Source organism: Rhodamnia argentea, chromosome 8 (assembly GCF_020921035.1).
Source record: "Rhodamnia argentea isolate NSW1041297 chromosome 8, ASM2092103v1, whole genome shotgun sequence".
Lineage (NCBI taxonomy): Eukaryota > Viridiplantae > Streptophyta > Magnoliopsida > Myrtales > Myrtaceae > Rhodamnia > Rhodamnia argentea.
Genome location: NC_063157.1, coordinates 21,527,439 through 21,542,897, shown reverse-complemented (window position 1 = coordinate 21,542,897; position 15,459 = coordinate 21,527,439). Strand labels below are relative to the sequence as shown.

General features: G+C 39.9%; 3 protein-coding genes across 4 annotated transcripts; 1 reads left to right on the top strand and 2 right to left on the bottom strand.

Moving 5' to 3' along the window:
* Positions 1 to 3,744: 3,744 nt before the first annotated feature.
* Positions 3,745 to 5,085, bottom strand: LOC125316173. The gene is made up of 4 exons (XM_048283672.1): positions 4,507 to 5,085; positions 4,296 to 4,406; positions 4,153 to 4,209; positions 3,745 to 4,073 (listed from the first exon to the last, which is right to left on the bottom strand). The coding sequence occupies exons 1-4, from the start codon at positions 4,582 to 4,584 to the stop codon at positions 3,939 to 3,941; spliced, it is 381 nt and encodes a 126-aa protein (XP_048139629.1). The 5' UTR covers positions 4,585 to 5,085; the 3' UTR covers positions 3,745 to 3,938.
* A 4,148-nt stretch (positions 5,086 to 9,233) lies between these two features.
* Positions 9,234 to 9,629, top strand: LOC115748096 (protein NRT1/ PTR FAMILY 8.3-like). Its single transcript, XM_030684497.1, has one exon. It carries the CDS (start codon positions 9,234 to 9,236, stop codon positions 9,627 to 9,629), a length of 396 nt encoding a protein of 131 aa, XP_030540357.1.
* Positions 9,630 to 10,840: 1,211 nt separating this feature from the next.
* On the bottom strand, positions 10,841 to 15,056 carry LOC115748163 (WAT1-related protein At3g28050-like). Of its 2 annotated transcripts, XM_048283668.1 has the most exons (8): positions 15,022 to 15,056; positions 13,041 to 13,236; positions 12,867 to 12,932; positions 12,405 to 12,518; positions 11,751 to 11,985; positions 11,504 to 11,659; positions 11,258 to 11,409; positions 10,841 to 11,037 (listed from the first exon to the last, which is right to left on the bottom strand). In XM_048283668.1, exons 2-8 carry the CDS (start codon positions 13,232 to 13,234, stop codon positions 10,902 to 10,904), a joined length of 1,053 nt encoding a protein of 350 aa, XP_048139625.1. In that variant the 5' UTR covers positions 13,235 to 13,236; positions 15,022 to 15,056; the 3' UTR covers positions 10,841 to 10,901. The 2 variants fall into 2 exon arrangements, with proteins under 2 accessions (XP_048139625.1, XP_048139624.1); XM_048283667.1 differs by lacking the exon at positions 15,022 to 15,056 and having other exon boundaries at positions 12,405 to 12,505; positions 13,041 to 13,645.
* Between the last annotated feature and the right edge of the window lie 403 nt (positions 15,057 to 15,459).

Here is a 15,459-nt window from a genome sequence, read left to right as displayed (position 1 = left end):
GAGTGGCTGAACGGGCCACTGCTGGTGGAGCCCATCCTTTTCAAGAAAATCAAACTCTCATCATTTCCTCGAAAGAATACTGACAGAAACGGGCGGATCGCTTTGGTATATTTACAAAGCAACATGGAGGAGCATGATGCTACTCCTCCTCTGAATGTCTACAATCGCCTTGTCGTTCCTGTTAGTCACTTAGCCCAGGGAGAGATTTGACTGATCACAATGGCGAAACGGGGGACAAAAAGCTCGTGGGCTGCTTTCATTACTGGTTGGGTATCCGACAAAAATCTCTTCAAACAATTTCTTTTAGTCTTTGGGAGCACTAGAAGTTTCAAACCTTCTTCTGCTTCTTGGCTCGGTTGGGAACGAGAACTGGGGAACCTGCATCTGTAACATCATCTCTCCCCCATCTCTCTCTCTCTCTCTCACTCACAGAGGCACAGAGACGCCCGAACGCACAAAACACACAGGTTTCAGTTCCAATGGTTTCTGGGATTTCAAGGTTTCCAAAGGAGCAGAAGAACCAGATGATTGTGAACGATTGATGGATGGCTGGACAAACCAAGACTCGTTTTTTTTTTGTCATTCTCAGCGAATAATGCATCATGCACTTACTCTGACACTAAATAGTGATGGCGCCCGCCAGCAACCATGTTTTCTAAATGGAAAAAAACAAGAAGATAATAAGTTGTAAGCCCAAATTATTGAAAAATGGATGATTTAGAAAACATTTTTCACGTCTAATTTTACTAGTGCTCGAAAAAAAAAATGATAACAAAATAATTGTCAGAAAATGAATGAGAAGGCACTACGGTCGCATGCCTATTGGCTTGGATTCTTTGACCGCCTGGATTCTAGCAACAAAGGATCTCGTCATTTTCACCTACAAAATTCAAACACGATGAGAAGGCAAATTGAAGGTGGAGGCGAGGAATTTAAAATTTGTTTTAATTAAGAAAAGAAATTGCATAATGCTGATTACACATGATTAAATAGTTCTTAGAGAGATGTAAGAAAAGAAATGTTTTCTACATGCAATTTCATCCTCCTCTAAATATTAAATTAAGACTAATAGATCTTGAAGATCTCAACTACTTTTGCCCACGAAAAAAAATGGAAAAAGAGTAATAACGCTACGGATTGAGAATGAATAAAAACCCATTAATGAATAAAATTGATTAACGACATCTTTTCCTTAAGAACAACAACTGATTAATCCTAGAAGAAGCCGCCACGTGTCAGCCTCTCAATTTTACTTTGGAAATTATTACACTTAAAGGAAAAATAAAATTTTTCTGAATAATCAAAAATAAAAAAAAGAAAAATTTTGTGAGCAAAAAATGAATTCTTTGGTTAGCGAGACATATTTCTTTTTATTTGCGTTTCATTCAAGGGGAGAACCGCACATCAATCATTCATAGCATAATGTGAGAGAGCATCTTCACAGAAACTATTATATGTGCATTCATGCCACATCGTCATCATCTTTTGTCACCTCGAAACACATTTATGGCGGCATCCATTCAAATGAAAAGCCACATATCCTGTAACTACTGACTACAGACTTGCATAGGCACAATACCAAAAAAAAATCTTAAATTTTAGGTCCAGTCCCAATTTTACTCCAAACTTTTTCTTGTCTCATGAAAAGTCCAAAAATTTCACTTTTATTCCAAAACTACCTCCATGAACTTTTCATCCAAAATGGCCATTAGCGATCCCACGTGGCATTTCCACGTCATTAGTAAAATTCAACTCGGCAAGCTGACCTGGATAAATCCTGTGCAAAACGATGTCTTCTTAGATGATCAATTAGGTTTGAACTTTTAATTCCTCTTTCTCTTCGTTTCAATCTCGCTAGGATTCTCCATGGTGCTCACTCCTCGATCTCTTGCGCTTGGCGTCCTTCATCTTTTATGATCCTAGGCTTGAGACGCTTAGAGGCCTCCATCTCTCGCGCTCGAAGTTCGTCATCTCTTGTGCTTGTAGGCACGACACGCTCGGACATCTCGCGCTTGGAGTCCTCTATCTTATATGCTCCTAGGCTAGAGATGCTCTAACATCTCGTGCTTGAAGGTCAGGTCTTCCATTATCCTCCTATTTAACGTTTTGTAGATGGGTAGTCTTCAATCTCGCGCTCAGACATTTCCCATTTGTTAATGGGAGATTTTGAAATTTGTTGGTCAGAGACTTTAAATACTGTCAAAAATACCAGGTTGATTCCCTGAAATCCTTGGAATTTGTGGCATCGTTGGTTGCAATTAATCGAGATTAATTCTTGAAAACTCCCCATTTGATTCTCGAAAACTACCAGTACCTGCGAAAACTACACAAGATTGATTGTTAGTGTTATGATATACGATTAATGCTTGTTTGAATGTATTTGACTTAATTCTTATTTGTCTTTGTCCTAAAAAAGATAATTAAGTATACTGTAAGTATTGAGGCTTTGCGGTGGAGGTGGATATCAAAATCCATGCTTTTACTGTCTGGCACTCGAGGTTAATCGTCCAGATGTGCAGGCAAAGAGTGACTTTATGGAGAAAACCAATGCTAGTCAGCATTGAGAGCTTTGTGCGAAGTGGATCTCATGCAAATGATGTTAGATTCAAGTTAAGAGGTTGTAAATCTGTTAAAATTAAGGTTCAGCTCTGAAATAAGCATTTCTGTGATGATTGGGTCTTATATTTTTAGTTTGCTTCTATTTTAATGTAGAATGGAGGTTCTAACAGTGGCGGCGGAGCATCGAGTCAATTTGTAAGCGACGAATGTGACGTTCCATGCATGCAACAACGACAAACAACCGTCTACCTCGCACTCGTAGACCCCAAGAAATCTTGCCAGGAGGCCATTTCGCTATTCAACATGGAAAAGTAATTTATAACTGCTTGATGCAGTGATATACATCAGAGGTAAAGACATTCTTAGTTATTACTTAAGCAATTTGAAAAATGTTGAATCTAAACCTGTTAAAAAGTATTACCTTGTTTTCAGAGGTTGATGATTGTTGGTTTTTTTTAATGGATCGGTCCTTATCTGACATTGCAAGAGAAAGAAGTCATTTGCCAAGTGATGAATGATAATGAGGTCTTGAAGGAGAGGTTGCAAATTGTGGAGAATTAGTTAGACAACGGCTTACAGATTAAAACTATCAGAATGCAAGCGCAGGAGAAGACATATGTTAGAGTTATACTTGTACTAATAGCAGCTTTGATTGTGTTAATGATGTGTATGGTCGATAGGATCAGCTATAGCATTAGTAAGCTGTGATGATTCAATATTTGTCATTTCAATAGAAACTATTTGACCAATATCTTGATGCCTCATCGAACCCAACCCACTGCACGTTGTAGAATCTTCCGGCTCAATTCCACGAAATGGGATATGCTTTGTATGTATAGATAGTCGTTCTGAAAAATATCTTGCTTCGAGCTTGCTTCTCATGTAAGAACGCATCTTTTTTGCCGTCAATCAGAGTGTAGTTCTCTGACTACATTCGCACGTCGAACACAACTGCAACTTGAATTACAATGGGCTCTAAGATGATCGAAGTAAAAGACAGAATTCGGAATGTTTATAGATAACAAATGAAGGCATGAAGATATGAAATGAGGTTGGTAACTTCTTTGTCTGCTTCATCATCTGCTGGTCCTGTGTTTGCAAAGTGGTCCATGTTTCACAAAGGAGTTTCAAAAATCCACTTATAGTGGTCAATTCATTCATAAGGTACTCCAAACATCTAGCAAAAGGAGTTCAGTCTTGTGCACGACTCAATACAGTACATTAAGAAAACATCCCAAATAAAAACTATGTCGGTAAATCTCCAAACAGATAATACATAGCCAAATGCACATAGAAACACCACAAAAACTGCCCTTTTCAGTTTACAACTCAACATCCTCTAATCTAACAGCAGCACTAGCATTTCCCGATCCACAACTTCACACTCCACCGATTCCAGATTCTTGAGTGCGTGGAGGTTCTGAGATACCAATTGAAGATAGGCTCGCTGAAACTTGAACATCTCTTGCTATTGATGGACCTCCAATGTGAATAACTTTATCACTACCAAGCATCTAAAGTGGAAAAAAAATGTAAAAAGTAAACTTGCAGTTCTTCTCAACATACATATAAATCATTAGACAAAGAGATTACCCTTAAATATGAATTTTCAGAGTCTTCAGAAATAAAAAGTCCATAACCTTGTCGTACCTGATGATATAAAATGAACATAAAGACACGTTATTCACAATATACACTTATTGTGAAAATAATATATGCATAAAAAAGGCACTAACTTGTGCCATCTCCTTCCTAATAATGATGGCAGAGTCGCTATTAGATTGTACATTGGCATGTGCATTGGTCTGAACACCAATAGCCTTCTTTGGTCTTCCTCTTTTTCTTGCAAATGAAAAAAACAAGAAATACTAATGTTACCAATCATGATAACTCAAAAAAAAAAAAAATTCTTATTAAAATTTACACAAACCTTCAACTAAGACTTATTTTGGGTGGCCTTGATGTTGAAGGATTCTTGCATGTCCTCTTGTTATGCCCATAATGAAGGCAGTTTATACATTGCATTTGGATTCCAACTTTCAGCTAGTTCTTACCATTGCTATTTCGTTCATCCTTATCCTTGATTATGTTTTTCTTCTCTCTCCCCCTTTTTCTTCTATAAGGTGGAGGTTTGATTAGCTCACCACTGACTTGGGGCCACATTCTTTTTCCATTCATGTATGGGAAGGGACATTGGTAGCATCTTTGATAAGCATCCTTCTTAAATCAATCATCAACATAATCATCGATATCTAACTTCATCAAAGTTTACATGGTATTCCGGAGATATCCCATTCCCTACAAGCATAAGTTTTTCTATCCAAGCCAACCACAAAGTTATTGTCATACACTTGAACCTAAAATTTGCTCCTCATTGCTACTCTAGTAATAAAATGCCTGGATTCTAGTTTAATCTTCTCCAACTTTATTCTAATCCTCGGGCAAATAGGATCTATTTGATCAACCATTAACTGACTTCTCTCTGCCATCCACTCCATTAACATCATTCTTATTTGAAGTATGGGTTTTTCTCTTGGTATGCAAATGTATCCATTGAAGGTCTCGCTTAAGTTCTTATCAACCGCATCATATTTGGTTCTTATCTTGATGAACCTCATGAAGTCTTCGTAACTTTTAGGGCACTCCATCTTCAAATCTGCCATTGCGACGTCAAAATCAGCTTCAAATGTACATCTCACAGCCCTCCAAAAGAGATGCTTAAGAGCATCCCCTTTGTGCAATTTTTTCCAATTGGCATATATGTGTCTTGCACAATTTCGATGCTCTGCTTGTGGAGATAGCCATGAGGCTGCATTCACTGGTCTCTGTAACCAAAATTAGCCAATAAAAAGCAAATGAGTATCGTCAATGATTGCACTAATGTTACTTAATAATCAACAAAGACAAAAGGTGAGATATTATCTTTTGTTGATCATTGATAAAAATTCAACCTTTGCTTGTGCCTAGGGTGAGAAACCAAGTCCAAGATGCCTCGGATTCAACTTCCACAACTGCCCAAACTATTGGAAACATTTGATTGTTTTCATCTCGTCCAACAGCACATAACAACAGACCCTTTAATCCAGTCTTAAGAAAGCACCCATCCAAGCTTATAACACACCCACATCCCGCTAAAAATCCGTGTTTCAACTCGATAAACCGCACATAAAACCTCTCAAATACTTTAGTTGTTGGATTAACTTCTATCTCAAATGTTCCATCCTTGCTAACTCTCTTGAGCTCCGCCAAATATGATTTCAACATGTCATATTGCTCCTCTATCGGGCCCCTTATAAGATTAAGAGCTTTTGATATGGCTCTATAACATTTTTTTCTATCCAATATTAGAGCAAACTTTTCTCTTGCATCTGCTCACATTTTTGCAGCCGAGTAAGTTAGCCTAGCCCTAATCTTAGGCATGTACTCATGAGCAAGCCATGTAGCAAGAGCTTGCTTATTAGTTAGGTTTCGATTACAGCTACGTGGGTCTCCAACTCCCCTTATGATAAAAGTTTTCCTATTCTGAATCCATACACCGTACAACCTCCAACCACATCCTTCTACGCTCTTCGCTCTCATTCTTTTCTCTTCACTCTTTTGCCAAGAAATATTGAATCTGTTAATCACTACATATTTTTTTCACATCGTTCTTGAACTGTTCACGAGATTCAAATCTCATGTCTAGATTTAATATTTTCTCATCATGGTCACACATAGGATCATACCTATTAACCATTGGCCTTGTCGTGACATTGGCTTCTTCAAAATTATCATCGTCAGGGCCACTTACAGGTTCGGTATCAAAACCTGAGTCTTCATCTGATATTCTTAGTTCTACTGATGAAGGACTATCATTCCTCCATTTTGATGAACTATCATCACCGTCTCTTCCATTCTGTTAAAAAATAGTGTGTTAAAATGAAAACTGAAAACACAGTGATGAACATAGGGTTAAGAATTGAATAAAAAATCACCATTGCTTTTGATTCAAGCTAGTAATACTTCAATTTAAAAATAAATAATTAAAAAAGAATTCATGAAAACTGAAAGGTAAGCACACGTATTGCCTCATTACAGGCCCATATAGAGATCCTAATACCAATGTTATCCAAGTCAAGACATTGCTTCACATTTTCCATTTGAATACAAAAGAAAAGGTATTCTTAGCTCATCATGTTTTGCATGGTATGAACTTTTCATGAAAAATAATCTTCAACTCATAGTTATCTTTCCAACAAATTCATTATCTACTAAAAATACAATAAAGAGTCATATTCACATCTCATAAAGTTCAATTAGTTTGATTTGAGCAACAAAAAGGCTTTATTAATGCTCTTTATATAAGGGACAAGTCCAATTCCAGTGAGACCAACAAGGATTAGAGCTTGCAAAGTCACACCGGAAAATGACTAGACATTAATCAAATTTCTTCTGATGGTTCACCTTTCAATAGAAAAGTCGATGAAAAGTACAACAAAGTAATAGAAAAGCTTCAAGTTGCCTTTGAAAATAAAAGCGATCACAATGCCCAACAATTTGGCTTTCACTTACCCATTTACAAAACGTTAAATAGGAGGATAATGGAAGACCTAACCTTCAAGCGCGAGATGTTAGAGCATCTCGAGCCTAGGAGTGCAAGAGATAGAGGACTCCGAGTGCAAGATGTCCGAGCGTATCGAGCCTACGAGTGCAAGGGATGACGGACTTCGAGCACGAGAGATGAAGGCCTCTAAGCCTCTCGAGTGGAGGAGCGCCAAAGATGAGGGACACCAAGTGCGAGGGATGGAGGGGTGAGCGCCATGGAGAATCCCAGCGCGATTGAAGGGGGAGACGAGATGAAACGAAGAGAAAGAGGAATTAAAAGCCAAACTAATTACTCATCCAAGAAGACGTCGTGTTGCACAAGATTTATCCGTGTTAGCTTGCTGAGTTGAATTTTAGTAATGACGTGGAAACACTACGTGGGATTGCTAACGGCCATTTTGGATGAAAAGTTAACGGTGGTAGATTTGGGACAAAAGTGAAAGTTATGGATTTTTCATGAGATAAGAAAAAGTTTTCGGCCAAATTAGGACTGGGACTAAAGTTTAGGGTTTTTTTGGATATTAGGCCGACTTGCAAGCATCAAGTTGGATCATATGTTGGAAGCAAAGGACTTACTATTCTTGCAGTCACGGCTCGGTTTTGTGCTTGGACGGACGCCCTTCATCCACACCTCTCCATGGTTTGATCAAGCAATCCGGTTTCTAGGATTAACAGGCCATTCGTGATTTGACCCCTTTAGACTCAGATCAATGGTAAATGCGATCCAACACCGGCACCTATTTGTGCAGGCTTACTGAGGGTGAGGAATCCTTTTCACAAACTTTCCAAGGAGCACCCATCTTCAATCCATCTGTAGAATTGTGCTCTGCTGACGGTCATCGCAGCAGGGGAACTTTTTGAGAGGACGGTGATTCCATCCGGCTCTCTGCAAATTCCTCAACTATTTCCTCTTTTGCCTTCCTCCACATTACAACATAGAACCTGATGGACAGTGTGGCCGCTCGTAGGAGTGACAACGGGTCGGGTCGGGTCTTCTGTTCCCCTGCTTCAACCAAGACCGAACCTTTCGTCTCGAGTCCTAAAACGCAGCCATTTCTCGCATTCGGCTTTTGGATCGCCGCAAGTTTCTCAACACTCTCCCGCGAGGTGGTCAGAATCGAGTGTTGAGTGCTCATCGTCGAAAGGTTCAGGAGGATCACAAAGAACAAAGAGACGAGGAAAAGATCACAGGAAAGCAAGAACTTTCTTTCTTTGGTCAAAGTGTTTGCTACTCTTTCAACTGAAAGAGATTTGGAGAATATTGGGCACGCGGATGTGGCAGTCCCTGTCTGAAAAACACAAACACACTCTCTCAGCTCAGCTTGTATCGAGATGAAATGAAAAGGGTGAAGGGACAGTGGACGGTGATTAGACACTTTGAACGCTATAAGATGGTCGGTACGAAGGATCGACTCAATATGGACCCTCGATTTTTTCTTTTCTTTTTCCTTTTTGTTTCGTGAAGATAAGGACATTTATATATTAAAAGGGGGAAGTTTCCACGTGAGGAATATGATTAAGACATATTACCAATCTTTTAGCGTTCAAAGTGTCTAATCACCGTCCACTATCCCTTTACCCTTTTCATTTCATCTTTATACAAGCTGAGAGAGTGTGTTTTAGACAGGGGTGACACATCAGCGTGCCAAGTATTCTCCAAATCCACGTATAATTTGAATAACCCATATAGGATCAAATATGGGTTTTGAACCCATATTGACACCTCTATCCTTATTGGGTCACGATTAGTTGTCAATGAGTCCTCTAGTTTGTTCAGTTTCCTAAATTAGCTGCACAAACTTTTCTTGATGTAATTGAGTAGCTTAACATAATTTGATTTTTGCGAAGATCTTTTCATCATTATCTCATAGAGACATATTTGAGATTGTTAGGATAGGATAAGTCTCCTTGTCTGTCAACTCTGTTGGTGCTGCCTGAGTAGATGATGAAGACACTTGAGCGTTTACTCTTGGTAGCTGCCGCTAGTATTATGAGTTATGCATGATTTGTTCCTGGTAAAGTTTTGCATGCTTCTGTTGATTTCTGACCACTATGCTCGCTATTTGACTGTGGTCAACTTGAATACAAGAATGGGGATGATTCTCAAACTTGATGTCGCTTGCAGATGTCTCGACAAAGCTGCTGTACTCTCAGATGCAGAGGCAAAAAATGGGGATTACAACTCGTGGAGGCTGTGTACGGTGACACAAGTGGAGGAGCTCAAGATTCTAATCCGCATGTTCCCCATCTGGGCCACTGGAATCGTGTTCTCCGCTGTTTACGCACAGATGTCCACAATGTTCGTGGAGCAAGGCATGATGATGGATACCACTGTCGGTTCCTTCACCATCCCACCGGCGTCCCTCTCCACATTCGATGTCATCAGCGTGATCTTCTGGGTCCCGGTGTATGACAGCGTCGTTGTTCCCATTGCCCGAAAATTCACTGGAAAGGAACGCGGATTTTCGGATTTTCGGATTTCGTAACATTTCTAAAACATCTCAGCTCGATTTTTCGAGATGGGACCGGATTGAGAACCGATCACCCAATTTTCATCCACTCAATAAAATTCGCTAGTCTCCATTGATTTAGATACTCAAATTAGAATTTCAGAGATAGAATATTAAATCGCAAATCCCTTAGTACAGGCATAATTATTGATGGAAGGGAATCAAAATCTGAACTTGATTAGTATAGTAGATCCTTTTCTGAGTAATGTCCGGTGCAATCACGTTGTTGTTTTGTTCATTATTTAGCCCGTGAATCTCAAAATATTGAAAAAAACCAAAAAAAGTGGGACAAGAGCCCATGTTGCTGTCATTATGCTTATGGCTGCGTGCCAGACAAGAGCTCATGACAAGAAGCCCGTGCATCCCACAGATTCTTTTATTGACATTTTTGCGAATGAGCAATTGTCGAGTAACAATCTAAAGAAAAAATTGACACAAAAAGCAGTGCCTGAATTTTGATCAAATATGCAATATCATCTCTAAACTTTTATATTAAAAAAATTATTCAATACAGTCCTTCATTTTGCTCAAATGACAAATTAGACTTAATTTGATGTAAATTGTTATATGCTAAGTTCAGTATTTAAAATGACAACTTAATATGCCCATTTTTTATCCATCTATTGTGAAAAGGGAAAATAAAATTAAGGCGTAATTATGTCCATTGTTATTTGATGACGCTAATGATTCTGTCTTATTTGGGATGAAAATATCTGACATGGATAATCTATGTGCAGCTATTTTTATTTATTTTTTTGGTCGACCGTTCAAATTGAACCCATTGGAAGCCATACCCAACAGATTTCGTTAAATGGAGTTAACAGTACCAAAAAAACTTTTGGCAACTGTGTGTATGTGCACTTAGCTCATCTTGAAATACATTTAAAGCAGCATTTATTCAGACAAAGCAACATATTTCTGTGACTTCCGGCTAGAAACTCGTAGACATCAAAATGGACCATATTGAAAGCAAGAGACGTGTTATTCTTGCACGCCACAGCTCGGTTTTGTGCTTGGAGCAACACCTTTCATACACGCCTATCAATGGTTTGAACAAGCAATCTGGGTTTTTCGCGATCGACAAGCAATCACTGTTTGATCCTCTAACTCAGATCAATGATTGATAAGTACGACACGGACGCCTCCAGGCTTATTGAGGGCGAGGAATCCTTTTCACAAAGCTTCCAAGCAGTACCTATCTGCAATCCATCTCAAGAAATTTGTTCTACACTTCATATGTGTTAGCGGTCATTGCAGTAGGGGGACTTTTTCAAAGGACGGTGATTCCAACCGACTCTCTACAGACTCCTCAACCACTTCCTCTTTTGCCTTCCCCCACATTACAATATAAAATCCAATGGACAGTATGGTCGCTCCTATAAGACTGCGAATTCATAGAAGACAAAAGCAATTGTCATCCAAGGCATACATAGTATGAGAACGTAATTAGGTTATCTCGGTGTCCAATTAGAATAAAAAAAAGCTTTTTTTGCATATTATACGCATGCAGTACGTCTTAAGCCACATTGATTGGTCATCATGTTTAATCTTTCTTTTGGCATTCAAGATAATGTAGTGCTCGATGTTTTCCTGCTGTATCTTACCTTCCGAGATGAAGTTTGTCTCCAAGAAAGAAGACACCCATGGCAACAGCCACGGGAATCAACAACGGCTTGAACATCGCCACATAGAAAGGCCCTTTCAACCGGATTGCCCATGTGTGAACGATGTTGGTTAAGCATCGATTAAAGAGGCCCTATAAGCAAAGCAAAGCAAAGAGGAGGGAACATCAGCATCGGCACAATTTTCATTAATGAAGCGCGATAAAGTTTGTTGCTTTGTTTCCTCACCGAGCATATTACCGAGGCCAGTTCTATACCCTGCACTCTCCATGCACTCATATCATGTTCCATTACTAAACAGACAATGGCAGTCATGAAGCTCACGACCACGTTGTAAAAGAAGATTACAGTCAGTTCTGCCGGATACTCCTTCATTATCTGTTTCTGCAGGATCAATTGTTGAATTTCCGATCATTTTCAACTCAAGTCCTGATAACAGCACTAGCAAAACAAGATGAAAACATGTATACTATACCAGAAGAATGTACCACAAAGTGAGCAAAATATAATCAGCAGTGAGGAGAATCCCCCCAACAACCCAGTTCGAGTTCGATCCTTGCATAAGTGGATAAAGTGAGAGAGAAGGTTTTGGAGTGAAGATAACTAGGGGACCTCTATAAAGAGTGATGACAGATGTGCCGCAAATTGACAGTACGGTCCCGACTATCTTGGCCTGACTGCTTCTTTTGTTCAATGACACCTCCTCCATCCTTTTTAGAAAGAAAAACAAGCAAAGATGAATGGAAAGACATGAACTCTGTTACACAAGCTCCAGCTTTAGCCTTTACGCAACTAAGCTGTTTTACAGTACTATTAATACTTTGTCTGACAAGTCAGCATTGCTACGTAAATTATATAAGAATACGACTAATAAACAACCAGTGACTCTTGCCACATGCCTTAATCGTCCAACTTCGATCATTAGCAAGGTTTACTGCAGATTTCCAAAATATGGAGCCAATTAACAACAGAAGCTTGTCGAAGGACAAAATAAGCAAAGTCATGAGATCACAAAACCAGGAGAATCATGAGGACGTACCAGAACAACAATCTCCTCACGAGAATCGGGGAAAATGTCATTCAAGGAACCACAGAGAATTACTATTGAAATATAGCGAACTATTTGGACCTGAAAAGGATGGCAAATATGAAAGTGAGAGCTGGAGTGAGGTTGCTGATGGCTGAACCGAGAGCTGGAGAACTCATGCTAACCCCAGCATAGCCGAAAATCTGTGAAGAACCTCTGCTTTCCCAATAAAAAGAGAACAAGAAAAAACCGCAGCATGAGAACAATAAGAGACAGCAGTGAAGCAGCACAACCAATTCATATTTCTCTCTACAATTACTAGAACAAATTAGCGCTAATCTAGTGTTAGTAACAGCATAGACAAGGGCGATGCGTAAGCGGAGACATATCTGATGTACAATAATCAAGGCGACACTAGATTACTGTATGTGACCCACCCAGGCCTAAACGTGGCTCACCGGCGGAGACAGGATGTTGAAACACATAGTAAGCTATTCAAAAGTAAAGAGAAAAGAAACTTTGCACTAAGATTTGGCATGAGTAAAGTTATTGAACTGTGCATACCCAACGAGCCCAAGAAGGCCAATTTTGGCAAGTATGGCCAAGCTGAGAGGCGGAAGCTCTCTTGATCTGCAAAGGCACACAACCAAAATCAACCGAATCTCACCACAATTCATGATCATTCTTCTTGGTTTTGCACTTTGTACATATCCAGCAGAGAGAGAGGGGGGTGCATACTTGAGAGAGAAGAAACGAGCCGGGAGGAGAAGAAGAGAAGCAAATGCGTAAGAATAGACGAGGAAGACGTGGGTGCTCATCCCTCTCGAGCTGGCCGACTTGAACAGTGTGGTCACGCCCACCGAGATGCTGTCCGCGGCGATCACGGCTGAAAATGGAACCACCTCCCTTCGACACCACTCTCTCCCTCCCATCTCTCTGTCTCTCTGTCTCTCCACACTCGCAGACTCCGAGACACCCAAACGCACAAACCACGAAGGTTATAGTTGCCAATGGTTTCTGGGATTCCAAGGTTTCATCGGAGCAGAAGAACCGGGGCTTGTACTTTAATGGGTGATGGGTAATGGGCCTCCCTGTGACAACCAGTCTCTCCTTCCCACCTCTCTCAGACCACATTCACAGGCACACAAACACACAGAGCGCAACAGAGGTTTCTGTCCCAATTATTTCTGAGATCCCAAGGTCTCCATCAGAGCAGAAGAACCCGTGCTTGTACTTTAATGGGTGATGCTGATGGAGAATGACGATGGATCGTCGGACAAATGAAGAGCAATGTTACTTGATCATCTGTCTTACCTTAATGTCCCCACTTACTGTCGCACCAAAAAAGCGCTGACTTACTCCCCATAGAAAGAAGGGCTAATGTCACTGAAAACATCAAACTGACTCAGGGCAGCACCCATGTTAAATTTACTCCTAATTAATTTTTATGTCATAAAAATTTCCAATTCGATATATTTGTATCGCATCTTGTAGGTAAATGTGGCACGGAAATTAATTCGAAATAGATGTGACACGAATGTACTAGTTAACCTAAAAAAGAAACAGAAGTGCTAGTTGTCAATAAGTTAATTTGCGCTCTTTCATAAATTCGGTGCACAAACTTCTCTCGATATAATTGATCAGTTTAACCTACTTGATTTTTTAGGCCAACACGCTCTTTCCGTGCTGCATGCGCAATTTACAAATACGTCACAAAATTGAAGAAAGATTGAAATACAATTCCATCCAACTACTTTTGGTTCAACAATTATCTCCTGTTCTCCTCCCATCCCTTGTATCAATCAAAGACGACATCTTTAGCCGAGGAAGCTGTATCATCGATGTCCTTGACAACAAGCTCAGCGCAGCACCCTTCAACATCTGGTTTGAGCAAACGTCCGAGATCTCCAAGATGCCGAGCGCGCTGGAAACGTTCAGATTCTTGAGCGTATGCCGTCCGCAAGGCTCAAGCAAACATGGGATTTTGTACTTGTGGCTTGCAAGCGTCGTCAAGTAGATGTGCTTGTCCATTTTTCAAGGCTCCATTTGTAGACGAACTCCATGAGCGACCTCAGTATTAGAAATTGAGGAGCACTATCATCACTCCCCAGTAAGAACATTAGTCAAACCTAGAGTATCAACTAACCGAAGGTTTCATCAAATGAAGCTTAGGAAGAGATATCCCTGAAGCTGACAAGCAAAACCAATAGCTTGATTCCGGTACCATACAGCAGAAACCTGCCGCCACTCACAAAGGAGTCTGTCTGAATCAACAACCTTGATTCGGTCGGGAAGGAAAACATGATGGAATCTCACCAAAATGGGAAGACTACGCCCATCATAATCGAAATGTACCGATTATTGCTCGAGCTTGCTGAATTTTGATCCATGCCTTTTGGGTAAATAAAAAGTGGTAACCGTGTGGATTAAGGAAGACGTTAAGATCACAGGTACTTCCTTTCGCAAAGCTTATATGTTCATTTATAATTTAAGAATTTCCTAATGTATGCATAAATGAACATGAGAAATGCTTCCCCGACGGTCCGACAGTTTTGCCAGTTATTTCTTTCCGTAGATCTACACACCATCACTGCGTGTTTTTTTATAAATCACTCATTAATTGAAAAATCATGGAGTCAAAAATAATGACCTTACCTCCTTCTTGTTCCAATTTCAAAATTCTCTCTTCCCCAACTGGATCCTTCCCATATCCCAGTACTACTCTCTCTCTCTCTCTCTCTCTCTCTCTCTCTCTCTCTCAACTATAATGAGAGACTATTGTGGTTTTGCTTTCTCCTTTTCTTCCAATCCCAAATTCAAGTTCAGCCACGAATTGGAAATCAGGCGGATTTCGATTGTGATGTACTGTTGAGTGTTTTGGGACCTTGTCATGATCCGCTATGGCACCAATTACCCTTCTCTTTTAGGAGAAACAAAATACATGCTCCGCTTGATGTTTCGGTGGTTCATGTTTACTTAGCATTTAGATAGGTGTTTTTTTACTTCCTTTCGATCTTGTTTGTCCTCGGTGCGATAGGAATCTAGAGAACATAATGTAATATCTGCTCTTTTCTTGCCTGTATTCCAACTTTATATTCAAACATCAAATCAAGCAAAGAAAACCCTACGTACGCGAATGGTCCATATGGAGATTTCA